The sequence below is a fragment of the Varanus komodoensis genome, unplaced genomic scaffold (genome assembly GCF_004798865.1).
Source record: "Varanus komodoensis strain SLA01 unplaced genomic scaffold, ASM479886v1 scaffold12, whole genome shotgun sequence".
Taxonomy (NCBI): Eukaryota; Metazoa; Chordata; class Lepidosauria; order Squamata; family Varanidae; genus Varanus; species Varanus komodoensis.
Genome location: NW_025335349.1, coordinates 6,388,744 through 6,416,589, shown reverse-complemented (window position 1 = coordinate 6,416,589; position 27,846 = coordinate 6,388,744). Strand labels below are relative to the sequence as shown.

The window sequence follows — 27,846 nt, the reverse complement described above, 5'->3', positions numbered from 1 at the left end:
AAGGCTCATAATAGAGAGAGATCTAGTGATGCTAGATAGGGAAGGGAGGCTGACAGCCACACAACACGGCTTCCGCAAAAACAGGTCCTGCCAGACAATCTTTGTGGAATTCTATGACAAGGTTTCGAGATGGCTAGATGGAGGGGATGCAGTGGATGTGGTTTACCTGGATTTCAGCAAGAACTTTGTCAAAGTGCCCCATGATATCCTGGTGGAGAAATGGAGGAGTTTTGGGATACACCAAAGCACTGTCCGATGGATTAGGGCATGGTTGACTGACCGAAAGCAGAGGGTAACCATTAGTGGGGAATCATCGGGATGGTGGCCAGTGACAAGCGGGGTCCCCCAGGGCTCTGTGCTGGGGCCGATCCTGTTTAATCTTTTCATAAATGATGTGGAAGAAGGGGTGAACAGTCTGCTGATCAAATTTGCAGACGATACTAAAACTGGAGCAGTGGCCACAACTGAGGAGCAGGTACTCCAGATCCAAAAGGATCTGGATAGACTATGGAAGTGGGCAGGAGACAACAGGATGGCGTTCAATGTGGATAAGTGCAAGGTCTTGCACTTGGGGCATAGGAATAGGTGTCATAAGTACAGATTAAGTGACAAGGGGCTGGAGAGCAGCACTTGTGAAAGGAACCTCGGAGTACTGGTTGACTGCAGGCTTAACATGAATCAGCAGTGTGATGCGGTGGGCAAGAGGGCAAATGCCACCCTTGGTTGCATGGCTTCTAGATCAAGAGAGGTATTACTACCACTCTACACGACTCTGGTGCGCCTGCAACTGGTGTATTGTGCTCAGTTTTGGGCCCCTCATTACAGAAAGGATATAGCCAGGTTAGAGTCAGTGCAGTGTAGGGCCACAAGGTTGGTGGCCGGTTTGCAGGGGATGGGATATGAGGCGAGACTGAGGGAACTGGGTCTCTTCAGCCTGGAGAAGAGGAGACTCAGAGGGGATATGTTGGCGACATACAGGTATGTGAGGGGATGTCACATGGAGATTTATTTCTATTTATTTAAAACATTTCTATGCCGCTCCATCGCAATAAGCCTCGGGGCAGCTCACAACATCAAAAAAGTCAACCATACATTAAAACCCCAATACAATAAACCCCCCAATACCATAAAACCTCAATAAAACCTCAGTGCATTCTCGGCTAAAAAAAAAAAACCTAGTTAAATAAATAAATTAACAATTAAAATAAGTTTTAAATAAAAAGGTCTTAGCCTGGTGCTGAAAAGCAAATAACGACGGCGCCAGGCGGACCTCTCTGGGGATCTCTCTGGGAGATGGGTAGAGAGCTGTTCTCCTCTGCAGAGGAAGGCAGGACATGCTCCAATGGAGCAAAGCTCAGGGAGCCAAGGTTCTGTTTGGATGCCAGGAAGCACTTCCTGACAGTCAGGACCCCGAGGGTGTGGAATGGGCTTCCACGAGAGGTCGTTGAGGCCCCATCGCTGCAGATATTCAAGGATAGGCTGGACATGCACATGGTGGGCATGTCAGGAGCGGAGCTGGCTGGTGCCGGGAGTCAGACTGGATGGCCCGGGAGACCCCCTCTGAGTCACTCTGTTTCTATGTTACTATTAGTGTGTGTATGTGTTCACTATGTTCTTCATCATGATTTAGCTCACAGACAATCATGTGTTTTCTGCTTTATCATGGTTTCCATCATCGCTGCTCAGTCCTCCCACTATTGGCATGTATCCCATCAGCCACTGCACCTGAAATTCAATCCCAAGGTGCATCACTTCCTGCATATGTCACCTGCCTCTTCCTAATTGGTTCACATGTAGAGGCTGGATGGCTTCTACAGTTGCCACTCTTTCCAGAGGTCTCTGTTGAGGTTGCATATCAGAATATTGGAAAACATGATCCAGGATTCAGACAATACAACAAGCCATGGTGGTAAAGAGAAACCATAGAACAAACTGTTGTTTTTTATTTTGATTTCTCAAGAGCAAAGTTATCATGGTTAAATACTATGACTGGATTCAAGCAACACAAGAGACTAAGAATTGTACAAAACCACCTTGGCTTGTTGTGTTGTCTGAACCCATCCAATAAGTCAAGTGACCCAGCAGAGGTCAAGCCAAGTCACATGGCCAAGCTCAGCCCTCTATCATGTCTCACACTTTGCTGGCTGACTTCGCATTGTTTCTGTTCCAGAACTGGTCAGCTCAGTATCTTCAACAGTAAGCATGTGATAGGTACATTCCTCAGCGACAAAGCAATTGTGTTTGCCCTTTTGCCTAATAAGCCATAATAAAGGTGTAATATGCAAGAAGTCTTTATATGGTATTACTGTTTGTATATTAATTGAAATTGCTATGCCATGGGTCATTAAACTGTAATGTGGCCTTATGTATGCCTTCTCCAACCTTTGGCCTTCCAGGCACTTTTGGACCACAACACCCCGAATTCCCAGTCAGTGGTCTTGCTGGATGCGAATTCTGGGAGTTGCAGTCCAATTGCTTCCAAAGGCCACCAGTTAGGGAGGGCCGATCAAACTATGGCCACTGCCACTGTATATGTATGTTTATAAATCTAACTGGCATTTTTAAAATAAATAATCACAGGAAGCAGGATGAACATTTATTCAAGCAGCTATCCCAATAATAAAAGTTTTTGTTAAGATTGTTTCCATTCATCCATGCCATAAAAGAGTTGAAGCTTTGCTTCATTAATCCGTTCATTAAATACTGAGCCACAGTCAGTGTACTGTTTCTTGAGCAGTACCTTCCCCCCACTTTTTGATTCATTCATTGTGGACAACCATTAATTTAAAACAAATGACTCATTTAGGCTTTCAGCCGATAGCTGGGAGAAAGCCTCACTGGAGTCGGTGGAACATGTAGGCACGTGATCAGTATTAGATATGACCCATAAATTAATTGTTGAGAATCCACAAGGCAATGATAACTTAGGTGACAGAGTTTAACATAAGAGTTGTGTTCTTAAGCTCATTAATTTCCATGGGTTCTAAGCAGACTTAAATTGAGGCTGGATTTTGGCCTGGTTTGTGGTTAAAAAGAGGCAAAATACAAAATCTAGACCTTGCACAATTGCAAGTTTCAGGCAAGTTTGAATTTGATTAGCATTTGATTGCTTTTCTAGGAATGTTCAATGCTTCTCACTTAGGGTTGGACTAAAGGTTCACTTCTTCTGATTGTAGAAAAAATCCAGTGGAGGAAAGGGATCTTTGGATTCAACAATACAATATTATTTTCTTGCTTAAGATTTACTATTCTCATAGCATTCAGTTGATAGTTGGCATTTTTTGCATTTTAGGAACATATTATAAACAGTTCCTTCCAGTAATCAAAAGGATAATTAGTATTCTATTAACAATCTATGCCTTGTTTCAAAAGGGATTGACAGGCCCAGATGGATCACCTGGCTCAATTGGTCTAAAAGGTCAAAAGGTAAGGCTAAAACTATTTCTTTATTTACTTGTTTATTTTTTAAATATTCTTCTTTATGCAAATCAGCTCATTTCTAAAAGAAGCACTTGCAATCATGTTGCAAATATATGTTAGCTACTGGAGCACAACAGAGAATTGTAGATCAGTCTGTGCTTTGTAGACTAGGACAACGCCTTTGACTGTATGGATCATTAGATGCTGTGGCTGGTTTTGAAGGAAATGGAGGTGCCTCGACATGTGATCAACACTTGATGGGTAACCTGTAAACAAGGGAGGGAGGAATATGAAGAAACTGAATGGCTTCCAGTAGGCAAAAACATCAGACAAGAATGCATTCATCTCCATATCTATTGAATCTGCAGACAGGTCATACTGCAAGGAAAGATGGATTAGCATCAGAGGATTGCGAGGAGTGAAAATTGGTGGACGATGCATCAATAACTTAAGATATGCAAATGATACCATATTACTGGCAAAAAGCAGCTATGAATTGAAATATCTGCTGATGAAAGTGAAAGAAGAAAGTGCAAAAGCAGGACTGCAGTTGAACATTAAGATAACAAAAAACATGACTACAGAAGAATTATGTAGCTTTACTGTCAAGAATGAAGAAATTGACTTTCTAAAAGATTTTACATACTTTGTCTCAGTCATCAAAGCAAAGGGAGACTGCAGCCCAGGAATTAGAAGAAGATGGAGACTTGGAAGGGCAGCAGTGACGGAACTAGAAAGGGTCATCAAGTGTGCAGATGTTTCACTGTAGACCAAAGCAAAGGTCATCTATGCCACTTTATACGGGTGTGAAAGTAAGGAAAGCTAACAGGAAGGAAACTGATGCATTTGCAACGTGGTGGTACAGGACAGCTTTGCAAATCCCCTGGACTGAAAGAAAGATGACAAAGTGGGTCCTAGATCAAATCAAGCCAGAACTTGCCGAGGAAGCAAACTGAAACTGAACTGGTCATACTTTGTGTCCACTGTGAAAAGGCAAGTCCCACTGGAGAAGACAAGCATGCCAGGGAAAGTCGAAGGCAGAAGAAGAGGAAGACCAAATATGAGATGGTTCAACTCCATAAAGGAAGCTGCAGCCTGGAGTTGCAAGAGCTGAGCAGGGCTGTGAAGGACAGGAAATGTTGGAGGGCATTCAATCCCAGGGGCACCAGATGAATTGATAGCACGTAACAACAACCTGTAGGCAAAAAAGGGCACCTTTTCCATTTCTCTGTCTCAAAGTTCTTTTACATTATCCTAAGTACCCAAGCTATTAATTCAGGGTTTATTATTAGAGTATCTAATGCTGACATAAATGTTACCTTATGCTATTACCTCTTTATTCACTGTATCATTTAAAAAAATCTTTCCAAATAATATAAAATTTATTTTTTTGCAGGGGGAACCTGGGCTGCCTGGAGGTCGTGGGCTTCCTGTAAGTGATAGATCTCTGTATGCTATTTATTTAAAAACAATACTACACATTACATTTTTGTTAGAACTGAAAAAGACAAGGATAATTTCTTCATTCATAGATCACTGAGGGATTTTCCAACCAGTTTGAAATAACAGAAGAGTACAAAAATTAGGTCTCTTGTCATGTTTCTGGGCAGGAACAGGTTTAGGGCTTCTTTGCATGTAATCTGGCTCTTGACTAGGGCTACTGCTTCTATTTCTTTTCAGGATTATTAGAACATTCTGCCCCTGAGGTTCCACAGCAGGTGGGGCAGGGGGAGAGTGCCTCTCTGCCTTTTATATGTTCACATGTGTGTTCATGCATGTGCGCTCTCTCTCTCTCTCTCTCTCTCTCTCCCTCCCTCTCCCTCCCTCCCTCTCTCTGCACACACACACGTTCTCTATGTTCTATTATACAACACAAGATGGTGCTATGGCATAGAGCAGGACTGTGTAATACACAAGGCTTCCATAGCAAATATTGGTGACAGCCAGGCAAATAGCAGACTTTTCTTGCTCTAAAAAAGGGTGGGAAAACACCTGAGAGTTAAAAAGTTCTTTTTCTTCCCTTTTGATTCATAGCCCAGCCTATCTGCAGAAACATGACATTTTCGAAAACGAATTAATTGTACAACAAGCACTGACACTCTGAATGGTACATTAAAGTTTTTCTAGAATATGAATTATTGCATGAACTGGCAGATCTGAAAAATATTTAGGAGGGAGGCCAACTAACTTGAGGAGCCAACAATGGAAAGGTCTTCCTGTTTGTTCACCGTTTCTGTCTTGGCCATGCAAAGACAGAAACAGTGTGGCCACGATGCTTGTTGGGCTCCTGGTAGGTGGAAGGGTGGAAATCTCTCCCTGCCTCTGATGCTGTGCTGGCCCTGCACCAGGTCCCCCCCGGCAGCTCCTTGCAGGACAAGCAAAATATGCAAAAGCACATTCCACATCGTCAGATTTTGTGTGGCCCTCAGAGACCACAGTGCAGTCCAGAACTTTATGACTTTGTATGACTTACCTGTATTACTATTGTTACTATTATTTACATACACCTACATACAGGTATTATTTACTTATACTTTCAAGGTGGCTGAGCAGAAAATAGTATAATAATAAAGTATATACAAAAGAAAAAATTAAGAAGACAAGTGGTCAGAAAATAACCTAAATGCCATAGGACAACCTTAATTTCCTTTCTCAGAAGGGTTCCAGATGGTATTACAACCTTCCTTCTGGACCTGTGTTTGTTTGTTTGTTTTTAAAAAATAAAGGCTATGTAAAGCTGAGAATGAATAGGAAAACATGCTTTTGCTGGGAAATATTAAGCTGGTAACAGTAACAGTTACCTAAAACATTTGTTGGCCATAATGCAAGCAAATTGCAGTAGTTTGATAGATGGCAAAGCTAAGATGGCTGATGAGGAGGTTTTTGCAGATGCTGGTTTCCCAGCGGAGTGATTTAGCAGGGCGTGTGGTGAACGATCACTCAGAATAACTTGCAATAGCTGCCGATTTAAGCAGACGGAATAGAAGAAAGTCACCTTGCTTTTAATAACTGTGTCACCTGCAGTATCAGAATTAAAAACAAACAAACAGTGGAGATGAAATATAACTCTGAGACGTATCCAAGACTATGAAGTATTGTATCAGCTGATTAAAGATAGCTGGATAATGGCTCTCAAAGCATAGCATCTCATCTATTATATGGTGTAGGTGGCTTAAGCCAGCCTATCTCAAGCTGAGGCATCATCATTGTTATCGTCACATTTGTATCCCACTTCTCTTCCTCTTGCAAGGCATCAAAGGTGGCTTATGTAATTCTCCTCCATGTCTCAATCTTATCCTCACAGCAACCACCCTGTGAGGTAGGCTGGGCTGAGGGTCTGTGACTGGCCCAAAGCCACCCAGTGACCTCCATGGCTGGGTGGGGACTAGAACCCGGATCGCCTGAGCCCCGTCCCATGCTTGTAAGCACCACCCCACATGATGCATCATCCTCTTTGTGGCAGGAATACTCACTATTAGTAAAGAGTTGCCTACTGACCTTATGGAAAGCTGTAATGGAGCACAGTGTGGCAGAAGAAACAGCTCCTGCGTGGGAGGAAACTTGGGTTGACTCCCCAGTGCAGCCAGTTGTGGCAACACAGATCTACACACCCAGAGTATGGCTTTAAGCTGCTAAAGCAGAATCAAAACTGCCATCTGGCAGTCACAACCAATTGATCCCTATGGTTGCATAGGATGCTGCTCTGGAAATGGCAGGAGAAGCCTCTTTTGTGATTTCCTGGAGACTGTTGATTTTCCACACTAGCATTTATTGTGTGCTCATCTGTTCCTACTTACAGTGGTTTACGAATTCCTTAGACAATGGCATGACTCTCTAGCTTCATTTCTGGATCTAACCAGGATTTCAGCAAGTTCATTTTGGAGCAGCCAAAATGGGGTGTTATTTCTTAAAGCACAAGAAGCTGTTTTTCCCTCTTGCATATTTATGCTGTTACCACAGTGCCACCTAGAGGATATGTAGCAGGAAAGGAACACTCTTCATGTGATGCTCAGATCTCAATTCTGTGATTAAACTGAAAGTTGAGAAGGCAAATTAAAAACCTTGTATAGCAAATTTATCAAGGGTTGGGAGTGAAAGGAATATATTATAGTCACTTCCAAGGCTCAGGGCTGCATCCTGGTAACAGAACAAAAGCTTAAGAAAGTTTTGCATACCTCTTACGCAAAAGAGTAGAAAGGAATACCTACAGCAGGTCAAAGCAACCCTAGCTACTGTTGGAAAAGTGGCTATCAACACAGAACACTCAGAATTTTATCCCAGTCCTGCTGAAGGGTGGTTGGGTAGATGGGGGGAGTTAGTGGGATGCAGTGGGATGCTCTGGGCCCCCTGCCCAGTGACCACTATGGGAACGGCTAAATCTGCATGGCCTTCAGTGCCACTGCCCATCCCTGCCACTGCCTGCTTGCCCCCCCTGCTGGCCTCACAACACCTTGGTGAGCTGTGGGGATGCTCACCAGGGTGGCCCGGGCAGGTGGGCTGGCACCAAAAGGTGGCTCGGCCAGGGCTCCTTCCCTGCTGTCTGTAGAAAGGCTTGGGGTTGCTTTTGCCCATCTTCCTGAAACTTCCCCACTCCTTTTGCTTCTTCTTGAAAGATTTGCACACATTCATGCTCCTAGAAACAGTGCTTTGTAAGTTGCACTTGAAGATGTTGTGCCTTAAAGGCTAGATTAATCTCTAAAGAAAATTGCTTGAGTTGTTCTGATAATAAAAGTTTCTCTAAATAATGATTGCTCAATAACATACAGCATGTACTACAAAGATAATTGGTTAAAACTAGTTGAAATGGTTAGCCATCTTAAATACCCTGACAGCAGAAAACCAGGCTTTATTATTCCAGGGGTTCAAAACAAGCACCTTGAAGTTGGTTAAATGCTTTTATTGTTGGCAAGTGATGAATCTGAATATATACAGGAAAACAAAAATGCAGTAAACTCTTTTTTTCCTTCAGGGAAAAGGAATTCCTGGACCTCCTGTAAGTACAATTTAATCAACTATCAGTAGTTTGAATCACAATAGATCAAGATAAATAAGTGAAACAACTGAAGGGAGCAGTTCTGTGGTCCCTGGGGAGCATCTCAGGGGCCATAGGATTTTTTGGATTCCCCCCTCCCAAAGCTATAGTCACATCTCAAATTCCAGTGGGGTATCCTGGTGGATGGGGAGTGGAGAAGAAAAGCCAGGGGAGAAGAAGGGGCCAGATATGCATCTCCTCTGGCTGTTCCACCCGAGCCGGACCCAGGCAGTAGGCCTCACCTAGACAGGCTGCCCTAGGCATGTCTATCCAGAGGCACAAGTTGGCATAGGAGAGCAGAGAAGTGACGCTCACCTGCAGTGTTCCTCCAAACCTGTGGGCAGCAAACCAGCAGGTCATAAGACACTCAAATGCCTCCAAGGGTGGAGGCTTCCATCTAGCAGGTGTTGACCTTGTATGTCCTTTATCTTCATGTTATTGCATTTTATTTAAATCTAACTCTTCAGGTCAGAGAGGTTCTACTTGACCTGAAATCAGTTCCTCTCTTTAGAAAACTGTCTCTTCTTTGAACTTGGAGCTTCACCAAATAACATATCTTTTCTAATGCAGGGCCCTCCTGGAACAGCAGGGCTTCCTGGAGAAGTGGGTCGAGTTGGGCCACCTGTGAGTAGTTCACTGCATATTCTAATAAATTGTTGGTTTGGTTTGTGTTATGTTTGCCTGCTGGCTAAATGTTCATGCTACGTTTGGGATGGCTGGCACATGACCTCCTTGAGAGCTTTGGCTATTGGTCAGTGGAAAGACAGAACAAATCAAACAGAGGTCCTAAACACAATTACCTAGAAGTAAAACTCAGCACGCGGGTGCTTCCAGTTATGGTCTTCCAGCGGCAAGTCATCCTAGCCATGTGAATAGGTTTATTTGCTGTGTAGACCTTTGTCATAGGCTGCTATGAATAATATTGTGATCCTTTGGATGCTAAGATGTGTGAATAGAAGGTTAGTGCCAACAGGGTTCTGCTACCCATCTCCTACTGCAGCTCACTGGAGCCTCTACCAACCTCTCCGGAAAGTTGCGGGGCCCTCCTGCGCAACAAGGAACAGGCTCTGAGAAGGCTGCTGCAAAAGGGAGAATCACTTAGTGCTGGGAGGATCTTTATCCACTTTTCTAGGATTCCCCTCCCCGCTCTGGATTCCCCTTGTAGTATCACACATTTCTTGGCAGCCTGTGGAGCAAGTGCAGACGGTTATGGAGAAGGGGGCAGTGGCGGATGGGGATTTTCCCCCGATGAGCTTCCTTTTGTACATCCTCTTATCTTAGGATTCGCGCTACACATTTAATGCCACAGGATGAAAAAGGATTGATTAAAGGACATCCCCATTTGTGGACATTATTCTGCATGGAGCAAACAATATGAGGAGAGGCAATGTTTCTCCGCCATCTCTTATAATGCTAGAAATGGGGGTCACCTTCTGAAAATGATTTAGTATAGATTCAGGAGAGACTGGAGAAAGAACTTATTTACAGGTGGCATAATTACTTCACTGCTACAAAATGTGCAGGTGGCCATGAACTTTAATGTCTTTAAAGGACAATTAGGCAAATTCAGAGAGATATTGGCATGTTAATAACAGATATTGGCCATGAAGGCTAAGAGGGACTTCCTCCATGCTCAGAGGAAGCATACCTCAGAATTTCAGCTGCCAGTGAGCAACTGTGAGGGAGAACTATTGCCTTCAACTTCTGCAGGAGGGTTTGCAAGAGCTCTTTGGTTGGCCACTGGAAGATCCAGGTTGCTGGATTAGATGGACCCCAGATGGTTGTGTTTGCTTTAGCAGGTTGCTCTTATCCTTTTAACTCCTTATGCATTCTGCATGATTTCAGATCCAGTCCTTAAACCCTATAAACACTATTGTTGAGCTCCTTATAAACAGCATGAATTTGTAATCCTTTTCTGAGATACAAAAAAAGCCTGGCGTTAGATAATATTCTCTTGTTTCGAGATTTTATGATGTTGTAGAGCTGAAGTTACATATGGAGCCTTTTGGGCTGCTTCATGCATTAATTGCAAGGCTTCAGTTGCAGTCCCCTCCAGCTGTCCCTCGCCCCCCACATTTTCTCTCCCCCTGCCAGACATTGCATCACCCACTAGGCAGGCTGCCCCCAGCTGCCCCTGCTTTTCAGTGGGATTGGGGCTGAGCGTTGGCTTAGCTCCCTTTAGAAGCACTGCTTGCCATGGAATCGTGCAAGGGAGGTGAGCGTCTGGCTTCCCCAGGAGCCAGCAGCTCTTTTCAATGGGACTGCATCCAGCCTTGATTCCACTCCCTGTTGGCCACTGCAGCAGGCTGCCTTGGGTTCTACAAAAGCATTGACACCTGCCAGGGAAACTCATCCACCCTGTAAAGGTGGCCAGAGTTGGGGCATGCACGGACCCAGGTCCCTTCACAGCTGTGCAACCAAGCCAGTTCTGCTGTCAGGCTCATGCCCGGGGTGCCATTCATGGGGAGACTCTGCTTCGTTCGCACTTTTGTGGGAAGATACTGGTTTGAAATGACTCCCATGCTCCATTTCAGCAGCTTAGCAGGGCAGAGAGCCGGCCTGCAGGAAGACTCATCAGAGCCCTGTCAAATGATGACTGCCTCACAATCCGATCATTTCTATGCATGCTGCTTGGCGAGATAACCGTGGGGAGGGCGCCTCAGATGGCAAGCTGCTTGTCTGAATGGTTCCATCACGAGATGCGGGAGGATCGATGCGTGTTGGCACACCAATGAATCCCCCGTGTAGGGATCTCGTTCCAGGACTGTGTGCAAGTGATCATCACAATGAGTGGCTGTTTGTGTAGCAGGAGCTTAATGATGTTTGAGATTTCTAGTACCACATGCATGCATCTGCCCATGTTGGTTTTTTCCCTTTAATAGCCACTAAGCGCTTTAATAATAAAGTTCCATATGTCAGGGTCGTTCATTTTTTATGAGAGAGATAAAAGAAACAGAGGACAGTAATTATTATTCCTTCATGTCATTTACAGCTTTTCCCCATATTCTGTGCAACCTGAATTTTCTTGAACTACAGTGTTACTGAACTCTGGGGTTGCTTCAGCCTGGTTTATAATAGGACTGAGCTTATGCCTGCCTCGTAGCTTTTTGATATGCAGTATTGACACTTCTAAACGTTTTAGGGTGATCCTGGAAAAAGAGGCCCTTCCGGAGTACCAGGCCCTCCAGGCCCCAGGGTAAGCACACAAGATCAACAGTGAATTCGTTAGAATTAGAAATGGATCGTTATTTGTTGTATGTTACCTGACTCTTTCAAAGTGGCTTTCTCTTCAAAGTGTGAAGGGCTCTTTTTGTGGTTTAGCACTAATGTTAATTTATGCCGCATTCTAGATCTGTTTTGCTATGGCATTTCTTTAAGCGGTACCAGTTGACCTGTTACTGTACTGAATTTTCAGGACTTGTGAATGATAAATGGGCACCTGTACAAGATGCGAGATTTCACTTTAGGCTTCGTTTATGCTGGAAGCAGCAGGGTAGTTGGGGATCTTGCCTTGTTTCTAGTATAGCAGGTGCCTACCATGAACAAGGAATAAGCTTCAGAGTGGTGCCAGCCATTTGAAAGAATTCCAGAGGCCGATCCTTATTTCATTTAGGGAAAGGTCCCAGCTTTTCCAACATTCACTTTACATCCTGCCAAATGTTGATAGTGCTCCAGCAACATTGGAGGATATACTGGTCATTTTGTAAAGGTTGCTTAGGACGGATTTGCTTATAACTTCAGTAGGATATGCAGTCCATAGAAATCCCAGTCGTATTAAGAAAAATCTCTCATGTGGCCAAGTTCAGGTCAAGGATAACAAGGAAATGGGCTGAACACTTTTTCAAGATCGCATTGCAGGTACATCCCTACAGAATGTCATTTCAATTTGGGAAAGAAACACCCACAGAGACCTTATTTACATACTATGCATTCATTGTTCTTGCATGTGGAAAAAGCAATTGCGTGTATGAGTGTATGAGAGAGAGGAAGGGGGAAGAGGATAAATAAAAAGATAAACAAGCAGATAAAGAAGAACTGATCCAGATTAGGTGTGTTTGTACAGATTAGGTGTGTTTGCATATCATACTAACCCTCCCTAAAGATAAGTCACCATGAACAACCCAAGAAAAAGCCATGTGTTCTCAGGATGGCTGGTCAATGGAAAAGAACCCATGATGGGAAAAAACCCAAACTACTCTTAAGTTCAGATGTCATGGAGAACCACTCTGGAACAACCCACTGTGACATCCCACCAGGGTTATTTTGCCATGTGATCCAAATCAATGAGTACCAGGCTGACTCCATTTCTGCCTTAATCCTTTCACCATCTTCAGCAAAAAACTCTTCCTGGGGCAAGGGAAAGTGTATGGAGCAATGAAAATAGAAATCTGGGGTTTGCAGGAAACAATGTTGATTCTGTATTGTGTACATTTTGCTGTCATGGCAATTCTGTTTTTAAATTGTTGTTCATCTACACCAGGGAACAGTTGGGCTGCGTGATGGAGATCCACTGGTAAGACATTTAGTTTCCCTTTGGGGGCAAGGCTAAAAGCTTTCCTTTTAAAAGTTCTGTATGCGTATTCACTTAGTTGGTGGCTTCTTTTTCAGTGTCCCAATGCTTGTCCACCTGGCCGACCAGGGCATGCTGGACTAATGGGCATGAAGGTAAGAGAACCTGCGTGTTTCAGTATGTGCAGCAAGTGTGACTAGATCTCACTTGGCATGAGGATGAAGCCCAGGAGTGGAACTCAGTAACCTACCACATTGTTAGAACATCAGTCCCACACATGGCCTCTTGCATAGAGGGGAAAACATTGAAACGATGGCGCAGTTATTACAACACATTTAAAGCTCAATGGCTTGGTCATCTCTGAATTCACCTTCTTTGGTCTTGTGGCTTGTGTAAATATTCTCTTCATTTAAATGTTGTTTTTCCTTCCTTCTGTGATGGCAGATGGAAGAAGTGGCTATTAGCAAACAGAGTGGCTTTAGTGATAGTTAGGACGTGGTTGAAAGGTCCAAAGGCAATTATTTACAACATGACCTTTCCAAACTAAATTTTGCTACCTCTATTCCTAAAATGGTTAAGAACTTCAGGTATTTCCTCAACTTAATGTAGGATGCCACAGAACAATTGCCATACAGGCTGCTAAGTCTTTAAACAACTTGGAAAATGGGTTATATTCACTGCCAAGTAGTCTCTTTGGTTAGGTAGTCCCTCTGTAACTAAGTCCGAGCATGTGTAAACAGAATAATGACATATTCCTTCCCTGTTCACTCTGGCCTTCCCTTTGCTCTCCTTTGCTGTTATTTCATTTTTGTGAGATTTTGAATTGTAAGTTCCTTGGGGCAGGGACTTAGAGTGCTCTGTGAAGTGCCATGCTAACTGAAGGCCCTATGCGAAGGACGGATGGATGGACGGACAATAGCAATTGTTATTTACCCAGTTAGAAAAGATGCTTCAGAAGGGGGATTATGGGATATATCTGGATCCAATGTATAGCTGGGCACTGGCAAGGACCCACATTTCAACCTGGCCTTGTGGCAGAAGCTCCAGGACTTGCTCTTCCTCTTCACCATTGCAACCTGCTCACTTGGCTGACTCAGGCCCTGGCCTGGACAACAGAAACGGTGAGCTGAAGAAACTGCAGATGTACCTGCCTACTTGCTCACTAGTTCTCTGCCTGTCAAGCAGGCCAGTGGTAAGGGAACAATGGTGAGAAAAAGGATGAAGAGCAGTAGGAACTGGTGATTAAAAAGGTGGACTTACTGAGGGAGAGAGCCCATTCTGCAGTATCTTGACCAAGAGCCCTCAACAATCTGGAACTGGCACTGGCTGTGACTGCTTCTAGTCTGACTTCAGCCTCATTCATTTCAAGGGGTGCATTCTAAGTAGAATTAACAGTGGCTACATTCCTATAACTCAAGACTGTAAGCATGGGTCTTCCACAACATTATCCAAGCCATATGCATGTTCTCGTATCATTTGTCCCTTGCCTGATATGCACCAAGTTAGTTACATCAATTTAAATCTTCTAACTGGGCAGGTGCCAAGTTGGCTGGATCAGACAAAATTAGTCAGCTTGCAGCCTTGGCATTAGAAGAATGTGCACTTAAAATGCTTACACTCTGGGTCTTGCTCCTACATTTTAGGGTCACAAGGGAGCAAAAGGCGAGTCTGGTGAACCAGGAAAACAAGGCCATAAGGTAAGAGGAAATGGAAAGTCAATAGACTCAAATTATTTTGAAGGGCAATCACTGGGAGAGGAGTGATTGTTACTTTTTTGTGCCTCCAGTTCAAATTTTTTAGGGTGGAGCCTTTGGAATGATATAAAATGGGGTCTTGTATGGTACTCTCTGCCCCACTCTTCACACTTCTCTCCATACCTGACAGTGTGCAAGGGCACAGAAAGCTAACGCTTTCCTGACTGGAGGTTCTGCCTTAGCTTCTTGATACAAGGCTTGGGTCTCTAAGTTCTTTGAAGATGCATTCTCTGTGACATTAACCCCTCAGCGGACTATCACGAGAAATATCCAAGCATGTGGTTTCCATTGATCTCCTTTGTAAACAAACAGGCAACTGGCCACAAACCCCGGTCCTGGTAAATTGTTCTGGAGTCACAGCCTCCAGCAATGTCTGGGGAGACATTTTAAACATGGCTTAGAGATACACAAAGGATATTGACAAGTGTATTCAACCCCAGAGTTAAAATAGTGAAGACAAGGAGGGAACATTTGTGTGTGTGTGCATGTGCTGTGCAGTTCTTGTTACTTGTATTACATACAGATAATATAAAAAAACCCAATGGCAGTTCCTGTGTGAACCTCTGCAAGAGGAAGCTTCACATATACTGCCCGTACACCATAATGTGTGCCAGATACACTAAATGTGATATGTATCTGTACACAATAAATCTGTACACAACCCTTAGGGGTTGAGAGTGCTGTATGAACAAAACTATTGTGCTTTATGCCTATTTAGGGAGAAGAAGGTGAACAAGGAGAACCAGGTGACATCGGAACTCAAGGCCCTTCAGTAAAGTATTCCCTTTAATTAAATGTTAGCTGCTTTTAGTGAAAATATATTGAATGACAGAAATAACAATATGTGTATATCCATCCATCTCGAAAAGATCCTGATCCAACTTCAGTTGATTGTAAGTGACTGTGTAGAAAGCAGTGTGGGACAGTATTGGCAACTGAATTAGCCGCTGTTGCTTTTGGTATAATTTACTCATAACTAATTTTAGCTAGAATTTCCCTCTGCATATTGTTACAATTTTTGCCATGTCTAGTCTTGCCATTGGTGATTTAAGACCTTAACCCTGTATTGAAAACTCAATGGCAACGAGGTCATTAAGGGGACTGAGGGAAATCTCACGTATCTGGCCGAAAAGAGGGACTGAGGGGGACAAGGGTGGCATTCATGGGGGGAACAGGCTCTGAAGGGAGGTTGGGGAGGGAGGGGGGAGGGAGCGAGCACAGGCCGCATACCCAAAGCACCATATCATGACTTGTAAGTCACAGCGATGTTCTTGATTGCAGTGCTGTGTCCGAGGTTTTAGTGCACTTGCAGGTGACATAGGATGTTCCCTAGCTAGGGCCTTTTTTATTTTACGAATAGCAAACGCTCTTTAAGCATTTATTTCTTTTAATTAAGAAGAGTGGAAAAATCATTTTTAAAAGGTGTGTTATTCTAGAAATATTTCATCTGAAAATTAGTACACACACTCTGATGATAAAGCAGGTGCCCAAGCTATGCACTTACAATAACATTTGCCTTCCAGGGTCCTCAAGGAACGAGAGGGATAACTGGCATAACGGGACCCAATGGTGATAAAGTAAGCAAGCCATGTTACATCGACCATTAAGAACCTGGTTTTGTTAGATATGCATCCGTGTGCCTCCCCACAGTGGGGACGGCCTGGCTCTCTGCTCCCCTCGGTTTTGGACAGCTGCTCAGTTCTAGTGCTGATTACCTGGCTGAGATGACACATGAGCATTGCTGGCAGTTGTATTTGGCTGGGATTCTGCACACGGTGCCCGTTTCCTTAGATGTTCCCTTTCCAGCTGCATGTATGAATGCCCCTGACTCTGAGTTCCCCAACCAGGTACCCACCGGATGTTTTGAAATACAGACCCCAGCATTCCTGGCCAATGCCATACTGACTGGGGCTGATGGGAAGTGAAGTTCAAAATATTAAGAGGGCACCAGATTGAAGAAACTCATGTGAAACTTGTTTGAGAAAGATGATCTAAAGATGATCTAAGATCTAGACTATGTCTTTATGAATGGAAAGCAAAATAGTTGAATGTTCATATGAAGGGTTTCTTTTTAACTCTGCTGGGCACATGAATCTGTCTGAGTTTACATTTTGTAACATTTCCGTAATTTTGGGCATGTTTAGGTGGAAAGAAGCCATACAACTTCTCCGCATTATGTCTAAACTTGGATAGATTTATAGCCTTACATTATGAACAAAAAAGACTCTGGAATGGGAATGGGATTGCCAGCTTCCTAAACTTTCCTCTCCCTTACTGATTGGTGGGTTCTGTTTTCGCACATTAGTAGATCTGGCTGCTTCTCACCTGAGTAGAAAAATACAATAAACTCTGCTATTTCTATATATCCTGGCTTTTCCGGCAGTATTCTGAATGCATTTCTATAATTTCATAAAGAGTTCCAAATTATTGAAAAGAAAAGGGCTCACCAGTTCTGCACTCTAAACTCTAAACACCAAGCATGTATTATGCCATGAGCCAACTAGCTTTTGACGCTTTCCTTATTTTACTGATGTTATCCATTTTTTAAAATGCCACGTACATTCATCCTCTGTATCATCAAAACTAAACTTAGCACTACCCTTCTGATTAGCAACGCTGTTACTCACCCAGCCTTATTCTGAACTCCCTGAATCTCTTATTGATCAAGAATGAAACCCTGTTAGTACAGCCAGGAAGCTTATTTTCTTGAGTCATCAGAATTGCTATTGGCCATTACACTTACCATTTACTCACGCTGCCCTGTCCGTTTAAATGCATATAGCCTTTTTCCAAGCTACGGCTTCTTGATTACTTTACATTTTCTCTGATAGCTTTGCTGTTTCTTTTCAGTTGTAATTGACTCCTCACTAAAGGATTCTTGTAAGAGTTCCACAGCAGCATGTTTTAGCAGAATTGGCTGTATTTCTGTAGAATAGCGCACTCCTGTGTTACATACAGGACATGGGGACTTAGGCAAAGATGGCAGTGCCTTACAATGAAATATATTTACAATGGGTAAGAGGAAATATTGGCCTGTAGGCCAAATGGGGCCTGCCAGCCCAGCTCATCCAGCCCAGTATGGCCCCCTTTCTAAAGTGTTAAAGCAGGGATCCCCAGCATGGCACCCATGGGTTACACGGCTCCTAGAGACACCTGCAAGGGGGGCCAAGAGGCTTTCCATTCCTGCCCCTTCAAAAGAACACATGTAATCAAACGTTGGACAATGTTTGGGTAATCTCTTTCTCTCCCTTTCTAGCCTCAGTGTTTCTATCCTCCCTGCCTCTTCAGCTCACTGTCTCTTCCCCTCTTAGCCTCTGGCCTTGCTCTCCTTTGCCTTCCTGTTTTCCCACACCCTCGAATAGCCTGTAGCCTCACTGTTTCTCTCCCCACCACTTTGCCTTGTTGCATCCCCCTCAGCCCAGCCCAGCCTCTAGCCTTGCCCTTTCCCTACCTGTAACCTCTTTCCCTTGCTATTTCCTCCTTCCCCGCAACCTCCAGGCTCACTGTTTCTCTCCTCTAGTTCTGAGATGAATAGCCAGACCCCACAGCAGTCCTTACGGGACTAGCCACACTGTCCGTGGGAGTCATTTTGTCTCGGCACCCTCAAATACCCAAATGCATCAGAGGTCCAAAAAGGTTGGGGATCTAGGTTAAAGGACTGATACACTGGGGCCAAATACAGACAGGAACAAATCTGCGGTCTTCCTGCTGGGCTTTGATGACAGTTAATAAACATGCAGAGTATATTTCGACTGTATCTGCTAATACTCCTATACGTATGCTTATTTAATATAGGGTGCACGTGGTCTTGATGGAGATCCTGGTCCTCGAGGTCTTCCTGGGGCACCTGTAAGTTTATCCATTTGTCCGCAAATATCTCGGGCTCATTCACCTCACCACAGGATTTGCAATGAAACGCATCGGACCAGCTGCCTCGGCATTCCCACTGGATGAGTCCCCATTTCAGCTTTATAAAGCCTCTAGTCCAGCAGTTCCCAGGCTCTGCGCTCAAGCATGTTCGGGTGGCCTGGGAAAATGGCTTATCTGTGATGGGAGAATACGTCACATCTGCAATCTGTGGTGCCCTGGGAGCCCGAAGAACTGACAAATCAGGCTGCCTGCTGCATCCCTGCAGGAGTAATTCCTTTTGATTTCCTGGCAGCTTCTGCTGAGCCCCACGTGGTGCTGTTTCTGCAACGGTTATTCCTGGTAGTGCGATGGAGCAGAATTTCCCACCCCCCACAAAGCCTGGTGCATTCTGCATGCCGCCGCTCCACGTTTACTGCCTTCTCGTTGGGGGTCACTCTCAGATCAGTATCACACAGAGAGACACGGAGACACGCACATTTATCACGTCCCGCATCCCCAGCAGGCTCAGTTTTAGCATCAAGAACCGTAGGGAGATGTCTGTTCATGCGTGATTTGGTGTGGCTGTCCTCACCAAGGGTTTTTAATGCATTTCATCTATGCGTGTGCACAAAGTGATCGTTATGATTCTGTACTTCTACGAGAAAATTGTCCCTGAAGCACATGGAATAATTGAGCACGAGCATTTCATAACTAGGCTAGTGTTTCAGATGCATTTTACGTGACGAGCCCTGCTGGACTCAGGCTGTCCTTACCAAAGTTGCGCTCAAATCCCTGGAGCGGTTGTCACATCAGTAAGGAAGCCTAGAATTTCACAGCCTTGTTTGTTTGGATAATTTCTAGGCTGCCTTTCCGTATTACGCTCCCAGGGTAGCATACAATTGATCATAAAATTACAATAAAACAGCAAACAGAGCAAAGATAAAAGCAAGGAAACTGCAACCATAAAATCAGCAAAACCCTCCAGAGCTATATCTTTAAACTGAAAACAGTTATAACATGCTGAACTACCTGTGTGAATAAAAAATTTTTTTGCTTGATACCAAAAGGCAAGAGGTTTGGTGCTAGGGGAGCTTCCTTGGCAGGGGTTTATTGGCTCTTCCTGCTATGCATTTATAACATTTCCAGTTTATAATAGGCTGAGAATTGACTTTTCTTGAGGCTTCCCTACATTTGAAGAAAGCGAGATCCCTGTGCACAGGACCTGGGATCCTAAGCAGGCTTCTGCAAACGGAAGTGCTCTTTCTATCCATGGATGGGTGAGAATCCAGCAGAGATTCCTGGGGATAGCAGAAGGTGGGGGGAGGTGATTTCTGCCAATTTGCCCCTGGCTTGCAGCTTCTCCAAACAGTTTCAGAGGGTTTTCAAACCCTCCAGGGCAGATTTTCAGGGGTCTCAAAAGCTTGTGGGGAAGGAGGAAATGTGCCTCCTCCCTTTCACTGGTGGAAGCAGCCTGTGGTGGGAGCTCTGCTCTGCTCCTGCCAGTGGGAGCAGCGTTAGGATCCCAACCAGTTCAATCCTCATTATCTACAAAAAGCCATCATGACCATTCTTTTGAGGCTTATGTGTCCACATGCAACTGCAGTAAGTCTTTGCAAATTCCTCTGCCTTTAGCAATCACTTACCTGTTGTTATTTAATTGATATAAGGGTTGGGCTTTTTAAAAATTAATATGGATATTTCCTTGCAGGGTGATCAAGGACCAAGAGGTTTACTGGGAGAGGAAGGTCCCAAAGGGGAGAGAGTAAGTTGTTATTTTTAATATTTGACCAATTAAGTATATCCTATTAATTTCACAACATAAGAAGCTGAATTATATCCCTGTTTACTTGGAAGCAAATCTGACTGTGTTCAGTGAGACTTATTCCCAAGCAACTGTGTGGAGGTTTACAGGTTATACACCTTGAATATATTTTGGCCTACAACTCCCATCAGCCTCACACAGCATAACCAAAAGTGAGGCATGAGGAGAGTTGGAGGCTAGAACTTCCCAAAGGGCCAGAAGTTAACCTGCCACTGAAATTCTAATCAGTACTGGAGGTTGCAGGAGAAAACTTACTGAAATCAAATGGGGGGAAATACAGCTCAAGGCTGATATCTTTGCTCATTTTATAGGAATCATTGTCCATGCTTTTTTCAGATAAGCTTCCATTAATATTTCTGACAGAGTGTACCTCTTTCTCTATTTTTATTAGGGCCCTCAAGGTTCTAGAGGAATTACTGGTCTTCCTGGGCCTAAAGGAGAAACTGTATGTATAGTTTGATTATTACTATTGTTATAGTTATTTATAGTAGCTTTCGTATTTTAATTACTATCATCTTCCGTTCTCTTGCAAGACAAAGAAAAGACATTATAAAACAAACACATCTTACATAACAAAAATGTGTTACATATGGTTTAATTTTTCCCTAGGGCTTACCTGGAGTTAATGGCCGTGAAGGGATCCCTGCCATGCCAGGAAAAAAGGTACTTCAAGTTAATTAATTAATTAATTAATTAAAACATTTCTATGCCGCCCCCATCACAACAAAGCCTCAGGGTGGCTCACAACATACATAAAATACAAGCAATAATTTAAAAACTGGTACCATCTCGGCTATATATTAAAATCTATAAATACAATAATATTAAATTAACAGTTAAAATAACTTTTAAATAAAAAGGTCTTCACCTGGTGCCGAAAAGCAAATAATGACGTGCCAGGCGGACCTCTCTGGGGAGTGCATTCCATAGGTGGGGCGCCACCGCAGAAAAGGCCCTCCTCTGGGTACTTACCCTCCTAATATCATTCACAGAGGGTTCCCGGAGAACAGCATCCGCTGCCGATCATAGGGGGCGGGCAGGCATATATGGACGCAGATGTTCCTTTAGATAACCAGGTCCCAAGCCGTTAAGGGCTTTATAGGTCATAACCAACACCTTGAATTGGGCCCGGACTTCAATAGGGAGCCAGTGAAGCTGACGGAGAACTGGGGTTATATGAGAACAACGCCCAGTCCCCGTCAGCAACCTGGCAGCTCTATTTTGCACCAATTGAAGTATCCAGACCATCTTCAAGGGAAGCCCCACATAGAGCGCGTTACAGAAATCTAGTCAGGAAGTTACCAACGTGTGGGTCACTATCACCAGGCAGTCGTTCTCCAGGAAGGGACGCAGCTGATGGATCAGCCGAAGCTGAAGGAAGGCGCTCCTTGCCACCGCCGTCACCTGAGCTTCTAACGACAGCTCAGGGTCAAGGAGCACTCCAAGCTGCGAACCCTGTCCCTCAGAGGGAGTGCAACCCCATTTAGGACAAGGCCCAAGTCCCCCACCCTGAAGCCCGAACCACCCACCAACAGGACCTCCGTCTTGTCTGAATTTGCCATTACTGTTTAATTCATTTTTTTTCTAAATTAAGATAATGTGTAGATTGGTGGAGGGCATGCATGGAGAATGAGTGCATACTGCATGTATGCACTAAGAACAAAACCACCAGCTATTATTAGTTGAATTAGTTAAATGAATCCTCTATATTCAAAAACATTAATGGTTTATCCAAAAAGTGAGAGTGCTTTAAGTTATCCTACTCTGTCAAGTCAATCCCAATATACTTTTTCTTGATCCCATCCATCCAAAGCTTCTCTTCTTCCTTCTGCCCATCCATCCATCCGTTCATCCTTGTGCCACCTCTGCCAATGGAAGCCCTTTCTGTCAGCAGTGATAACTAAATGGCCTGAAACAACATGTTCAGAAGCAGAATGTCTCTAAGTACCACGTGCTGGAATCAAACAAGGGAGGACGGCTGTTGTCTCCATGCTTGTACATTTCTCAGAGGCATTTGACCGGAAGGTGTCAGAAACAGGATGCTGCTGGACAAGATGAACAGGAGACTCACCAACTGAGTAGGGAACAGAAGCGGGACCTGAGCAACAGGCATCACACACTCCAGCCTGTTGAACCCACATTTGCTGCAGTCTGCTCTGGACTGCTCTGTGCTCTGAGCTGCTCTTTCTGTAGCTGCACCTCTGGACTTCCCGTGCTTGCAGAGACAAAAATGGGGAGGATGCCAGCAGCATCATAAATAAATTCAGCAAGCATGGTTTCATCTTGTTATCATTTCATCACAGATTTTATCACATATGCAACACAAGCAGCAAGGTGTGATGAGGGCCATGGTTTATTATTTATTTATTTATTTATTTATTTAGGAGACTTCTATGCCGCCCCATTCGCCGACGCCTCGCGGCGGCTCACATCCATAAATAAAGTTCCTTAAAATAATATAAATTAACAGTATGTTTATTCTATTATTTATAATGAACATTCATAAGCCACTTTACCTGCTAAAAGGCTATCAACCCATTTGAGAAGTCCATGGAGCCCCACAGAGATCTTTCCAGTTAACCTCCACTTTTATTTCTCCTTTGATCAATTTTCCACAATCATGAATTTCCCTTGTTATAGAGATTCTCACTTTTTTGTTTGGTTTGAATCGCAAAGTCATGCCAGACTCCTTGTGACTCCACAGACAACATTCCTCCAGGTTCTCCTGTCCTCCACCATTCCCAGGAGTACACCCAACCCTACACCATCTCTCCACTGACCCCATCCAGCCACCTCAACCTCTGCCGTCCCCTTCTCCTTTTGCCTTCAATCTTTCCCAGCATCAGGTTCTTTTCCAATGAGTCCTTCCTTTTCATTAGGTGTCAAAGTATTTGAGCTTCAGCTTTAGTACCTGACCTTCTCAAGAGCAGTCAGGGTTGATTTCCTTTAGGATCGACTGATTTGATCTCTTTGCAGTCCAAGGGACTCTCAGGAGTCTCCTTCAACACCACAATTCAAAAGCATCAATTCTTCAATTCTCACTTTTTAAACTTCAGTCAATTGTGACTCTTCATCATTTGTGCTTCTGTGTGGGAAGGGAATGATGGAGCCCTGCCAGTAGTGAGCTTCACACCCTGCCACAGAGGTTGTGCAAGACGTCTATCCAGCCGGCCGCAAAAGAACTGAAATTTGGGCAAAGCAAGGGTCATGATGATACAACTGTGCAGTTGCTGTCCAATGAGTCTCCCATGTCAAAGAGGCTTCGGCAAGGGGCGGCATAGAAATCTTTTAATAATAATAATAATAATAATAATAATAATAATAATAATAATAATAAATGGCCAGTCTGTCTGTTCCTGTTCCTGCCCCTTCTTCATGAAAAATACCATGTGACGCTCCAGAGTAGTCTGTGGGTACAGGCTGGGGAGCTAATTCTGTAAGCCTTGCTTGTGGATCTGTGCAGGCTAGAGCCTTAGGGCCTCTTCATCAGCCCCACTTACTCTGCTTCCTGCATGGTAATAATACAAATGGCAACAACCACACCATTGTAAAGAATACCACTACACACTGGTTTTTGCCATGTCCCCATACCCCTTTAAGGGTGGCTTAATGTACGATCAGATGCTGGAGGTAACACCTTGACCTGGCCAGAATGGTGATGCCAACACATTTCCACTCATGTTATGAGCCTTTCTTTTGTGCCTGTAACCAGGGCAGCTTGACTAGGCCACTCTTAGATTTTTATTTTGTTTTGTGTACTTACTCTTATCCCCGTAGCTTTCCCTACCTAGGATGCAGACCCAACCGCATCCCATGTCAAGCATGCCACTTTCTTGCTGCCCCAGCGGGATTTCTCATCTCTAGGCCCTCTGCCTTCCCTGCAGAAGGCTCCTGGGCTGTGGCAGCACCTGTCCAGGTGCTGAAAAACAATGGACTGTAGAAAATGCTCTAACATTGGTCTGTTGTGTATGGCACACTTCAGGCACTATAAACAGGTATTAGACTCCTTTACATTAGTGCTGGTGTCATATTGGTTCCCATTGGGCTGCTATCCACCCATCAGCCAGGGCGAGTTTCTGTATTAGATGGATACCTATTTAATGCAATATACTAATTTGTTTCTGCAACAACAATTTTCATTTAATTAATACAGACACATTCTTTCAGGGTGAACCAGGCAAACCAGGCCCTCCAGGTGATATAGGACTTCATGGAGTGCCAGTAAGTGTTCTTTGTATTTAAAATTAAAACATTTCCTGGACAAATAGAAGCCAGGTTCCTAGTGAGTGATCTACATTTCCTGTATGTTAATGTCAGGGATATCAGCTTATACCTGATAGTGAGAGACTGGGGAAGCCTTGAAGAATGACATTTTTAAAGGATTTTCTGTATGAGGTATTTATCATGCACCCATCATTCTTTACTCACAGTTGCTGGCAGGTTCATGAGACAAGGACACGAGCCTTTCGTTTTGCTTCAGTATCTTACACTTTCGTGAGGTTTTTTTTTCTTCTTTTTTTAGAGGAGGGAGAAAATACGACACTTAATTGTGAAAGCGAAAGGAAGTGCCATTTCATCCATGTATTTGTGCATTTCTGTTCTATCACAATGCCACCTTGAGGTTATGTGGCCAAAAAAGAGGAAAGAAATTTCATCAGTTCTGTGATGAAGCCAAAAGAAGAGATATTAGATTGCAAACTGATAAACAGCCTCATGTAGAAAAACTCACAGACAGTGTGATCAAGTGCTGTTAAGATGCTGTTAGCTGAATACAATGAGGGAAGTTCCAGCGTATTATAGCCATGATTCAAACAGGCTATTGAAGTGGATGCCAAAGGTTTCCGCTGATCCTGATGCCTTCCCTATGGCCAGCGGCCTTGCTGCTGGGGACGAATCGGAGCTGCAGTTCCACATATCTGAAGGCACGAGGTTGGAGAAGGCGGCTCCAGATGAATGTTGTTCTGCTTCCCTGCCTGCCAAGCCATGGGTCTTGCACTCAAAACTGCTCTCTAATTATAGATGCCAGCTCAGCTTGGAAAAGCAGGCAGTAAAATGAATGCAACTTCACACATGCTTTTGACATTGTCCAGTCAGGAATCGGCTTAAACATGTGCTTGAGAGGCATCAACTGTAGTTGTTTGAGGGAAGGGTGTACTTGTTTGAGGAGACCATGGGCACTATCTGTGTTCACGCAACATGATCATCCATGGTCAAGTGTGGGTTGTCATTATTGAACAATGAGTGTTGTTGAAGCATGGGCTATCATTATGTCTGAACCCAGCTGTGCTAGCAATCCATGGCTTATTAACCATGCACAACCCATCAGGAGCACCCGTGGTTTGTTGTTGAGCTGTGAACTGTGCATTGCTCACCACTGTGCATTGCTCACCACAGTCTGTTAGCATAGCTGGGTCCAGTCAACACAGGAATCCTTGTTTCAGTAACAAACCACAGTTCAGCAACAACCCACACTCAGCACATGCTCAGTCCTTGGTTCAGATTATTGTGATGTCTGAAAACAGTAGTGAGCTTCTCTGTATGTTACCAAAATGACAGCATCTATGCACAAAAGGGAGGGATCGACAGGATTAGGGGAACTCCAACATTTGCAAAAGAACAAAAAACTGGCAAAGAAGCTAAGGAGTGGTGGTGTACCCCCACCCCACTCCACCCCAAAAAACCAGCCCAGTGAGGACTGAGCATGCTCAGTAGTCACAGAGTGTTGCCTGAGTGTTGGGAATAAAAAAGGGAAAACTGCAGGGATGGTGTGTAGTATCCTGGGAAAGGACTTGGCTACTGAGCCACAACCCTGAACAGGAGCACTTCACACTGCAGCAGGTCATTGCAGGACCCGCTTGCAGTATCTGAGTATGGATGCCCACTGGACAGAAGCCAGGCATCATCATGTCACCAACCCCTGTTGCTGGTCAGTGTTTGGTGTTGGACTCAGAGTGTTCTTTTTTAAATTTGTATGCTGCCTACGAATTCAGATGGATTCTCTAGGTGGCTTGAGGTAAAAAGTAATGAATATTTGTAGTCAGAAAATGGTTACTGACTTTAAAACTAGCTTTAAAAACAATTATAGAGAGAAGCATTTCCAAATGAATGGGTATATGAGACACTTCGATATGTTAAAATACGTTTTTGTGTTTTGTTCTCTTTTAGGGTTTACCTGGCTCTCCCGGAGCAAAAGGTGATCCTGGCTTAAAGGTAAAGTGTTCTGAGCAATTTGGTAAATATCTGCTACAGATGTATTTTGTATCCCATTCTTTCTGCAAGATGTTCAGAGCAGCATGTATATAATTATCCCATTTAAAGGTAAGTTAAGGAGAGCAAAGAAATTATCCCAGGAAGCTCCATGGCTGGGCAAGGATTTGGACTTGGGTCTCCACGGTCTGGATCCAACATGCTACATACCAATAATACTGTGCTAGTTGTTGTGCCGTGCCAGCAAGCCGTCTCCGACTTATGGTGACCCTATGAACGAGGGCCCTCCAAATGTCCTGTCTTTGACAGCCCCGCTCAGCTCTCGTCAGCTCAAGTGGTGGCTTCCTTTCCTGCACATATTCCCCCCACTTCTGGGATCATCCTTTATTGTGGATGCCACAACCTCCGACATACTCAGTGAAAACAGTCCATGGACCTGATTTGGGAAATTGGCCAAATAGAGTGAGGACAGCAGAAGTTACCCTGACTCTGCTCATTGCATAAAAACTGCTCTGAGCCACAGTGCTCCTCTGAACCTTTGCTGTCTATCCTACCAAACCTCTGGCCTGACACCAATTTTTCTCTGCCTGGGCTTGCAAATCCTACTCCTTTAGTGAGAAGAGACCCAGCAGAGCTATCAGAAGTAGGAGGGGAAGGTTATGGATATAAAGTGAGAAAGGACATGACCATTTGAGAAGACTGTATTTAATGCTGATTAGAAGGAATGACAGAAGCATATTTAGATGTTTGGGATAAAGTATGATTTTAAATGCTTGCTTTGACATGGATACAGAGAACGGATCATGAGATATTTAACGTAATAGGAAAAATGGAAAGAATAGGGCCTGTTTATCTAAGAAGAAAAGCGGGTATGTGGGAATAATAACCATTGTAAAAGTTATGGCCTGCTTCTGGAATTTATCACAGAACTGGACTGTAAAGAAAATATATGAATTAGTATAAAGGCAAACAAACTATTTTAAAGGTTGTGGATGAGGTATAAAATAGTCCAGGGAGGAAAGGAGCAGATAATTAATTTGTTAGCATTGTTGTGAGCAAATAATAAACTAAGGAAATATTAGGAAATGTCAAGGGTGAATAGGAGTAGAAAATGGGTCAGTGTTTGATAGGAACTTCCAAGATGTGATCAAATACTCTGTGTGTGTTTAAGCATGTGTACTAGAGAATGAGAATGAGTGTGTGTGTGTGTGTGTGTGTGTGTGTGTGTGTGTGTGTGTGTGAGAGAGAGAGA

General features: G+C 43.9%; 1 protein-coding gene across 1 annotated transcript in view; it reads left to right on the top strand.

Moving 5' to 3' along the window:
- COL9A1 (collagen type IX alpha 1 chain) overlaps window positions 1–27,846 on the top strand; it is a 68,721-nt gene that overhangs the window by 12,846 nt on the left and 28,029 nt on the right. Inside the window, exons 4-19 of the mRNA XM_044421446.1 lie at window positions 3,373–3,426; window positions 4,817–4,852; window positions 8,390–8,413; window positions 9,023–9,076; window positions 11,595–11,648; window positions 12,933–12,965; window positions 13,061–13,117; window positions 14,606–14,659; window positions 15,435–15,488; window positions 16,240–16,293; window positions 18,512–18,565; window positions 20,274–20,327; window positions 20,779–20,832; window positions 20,997–21,050; window positions 24,555–24,608; window positions 26,553–26,597. Of these exons, the coding sequence (XP_044277381.1) occupies window positions 3,373–3,426; window positions 4,817–4,852; window positions 8,390–8,413; window positions 9,023–9,076; window positions 11,595–11,648; window positions 12,933–12,965; window positions 13,061–13,117; window positions 14,606–14,659; window positions 15,435–15,488; window positions 16,240–16,293; window positions 18,512–18,565; window positions 20,274–20,327; window positions 20,779–20,832; window positions 20,997–21,050; window positions 24,555–24,608; window positions 26,553–26,597 (789 nt within the window). The remainder of the gene's footprint in view (window positions 1–3,372; window positions 3,427–4,816; window positions 4,853–8,389; window positions 8,414–9,022; window positions 9,077–11,594; window positions 11,649–12,932; window positions 12,966–13,060; window positions 13,118–14,605; window positions 14,660–15,434; window positions 15,489–16,239; window positions 16,294–18,511; window positions 18,566–20,273; window positions 20,328–20,778; window positions 20,833–20,996; window positions 21,051–24,554; window positions 24,609–26,552; window positions 26,598–27,846) is intronic.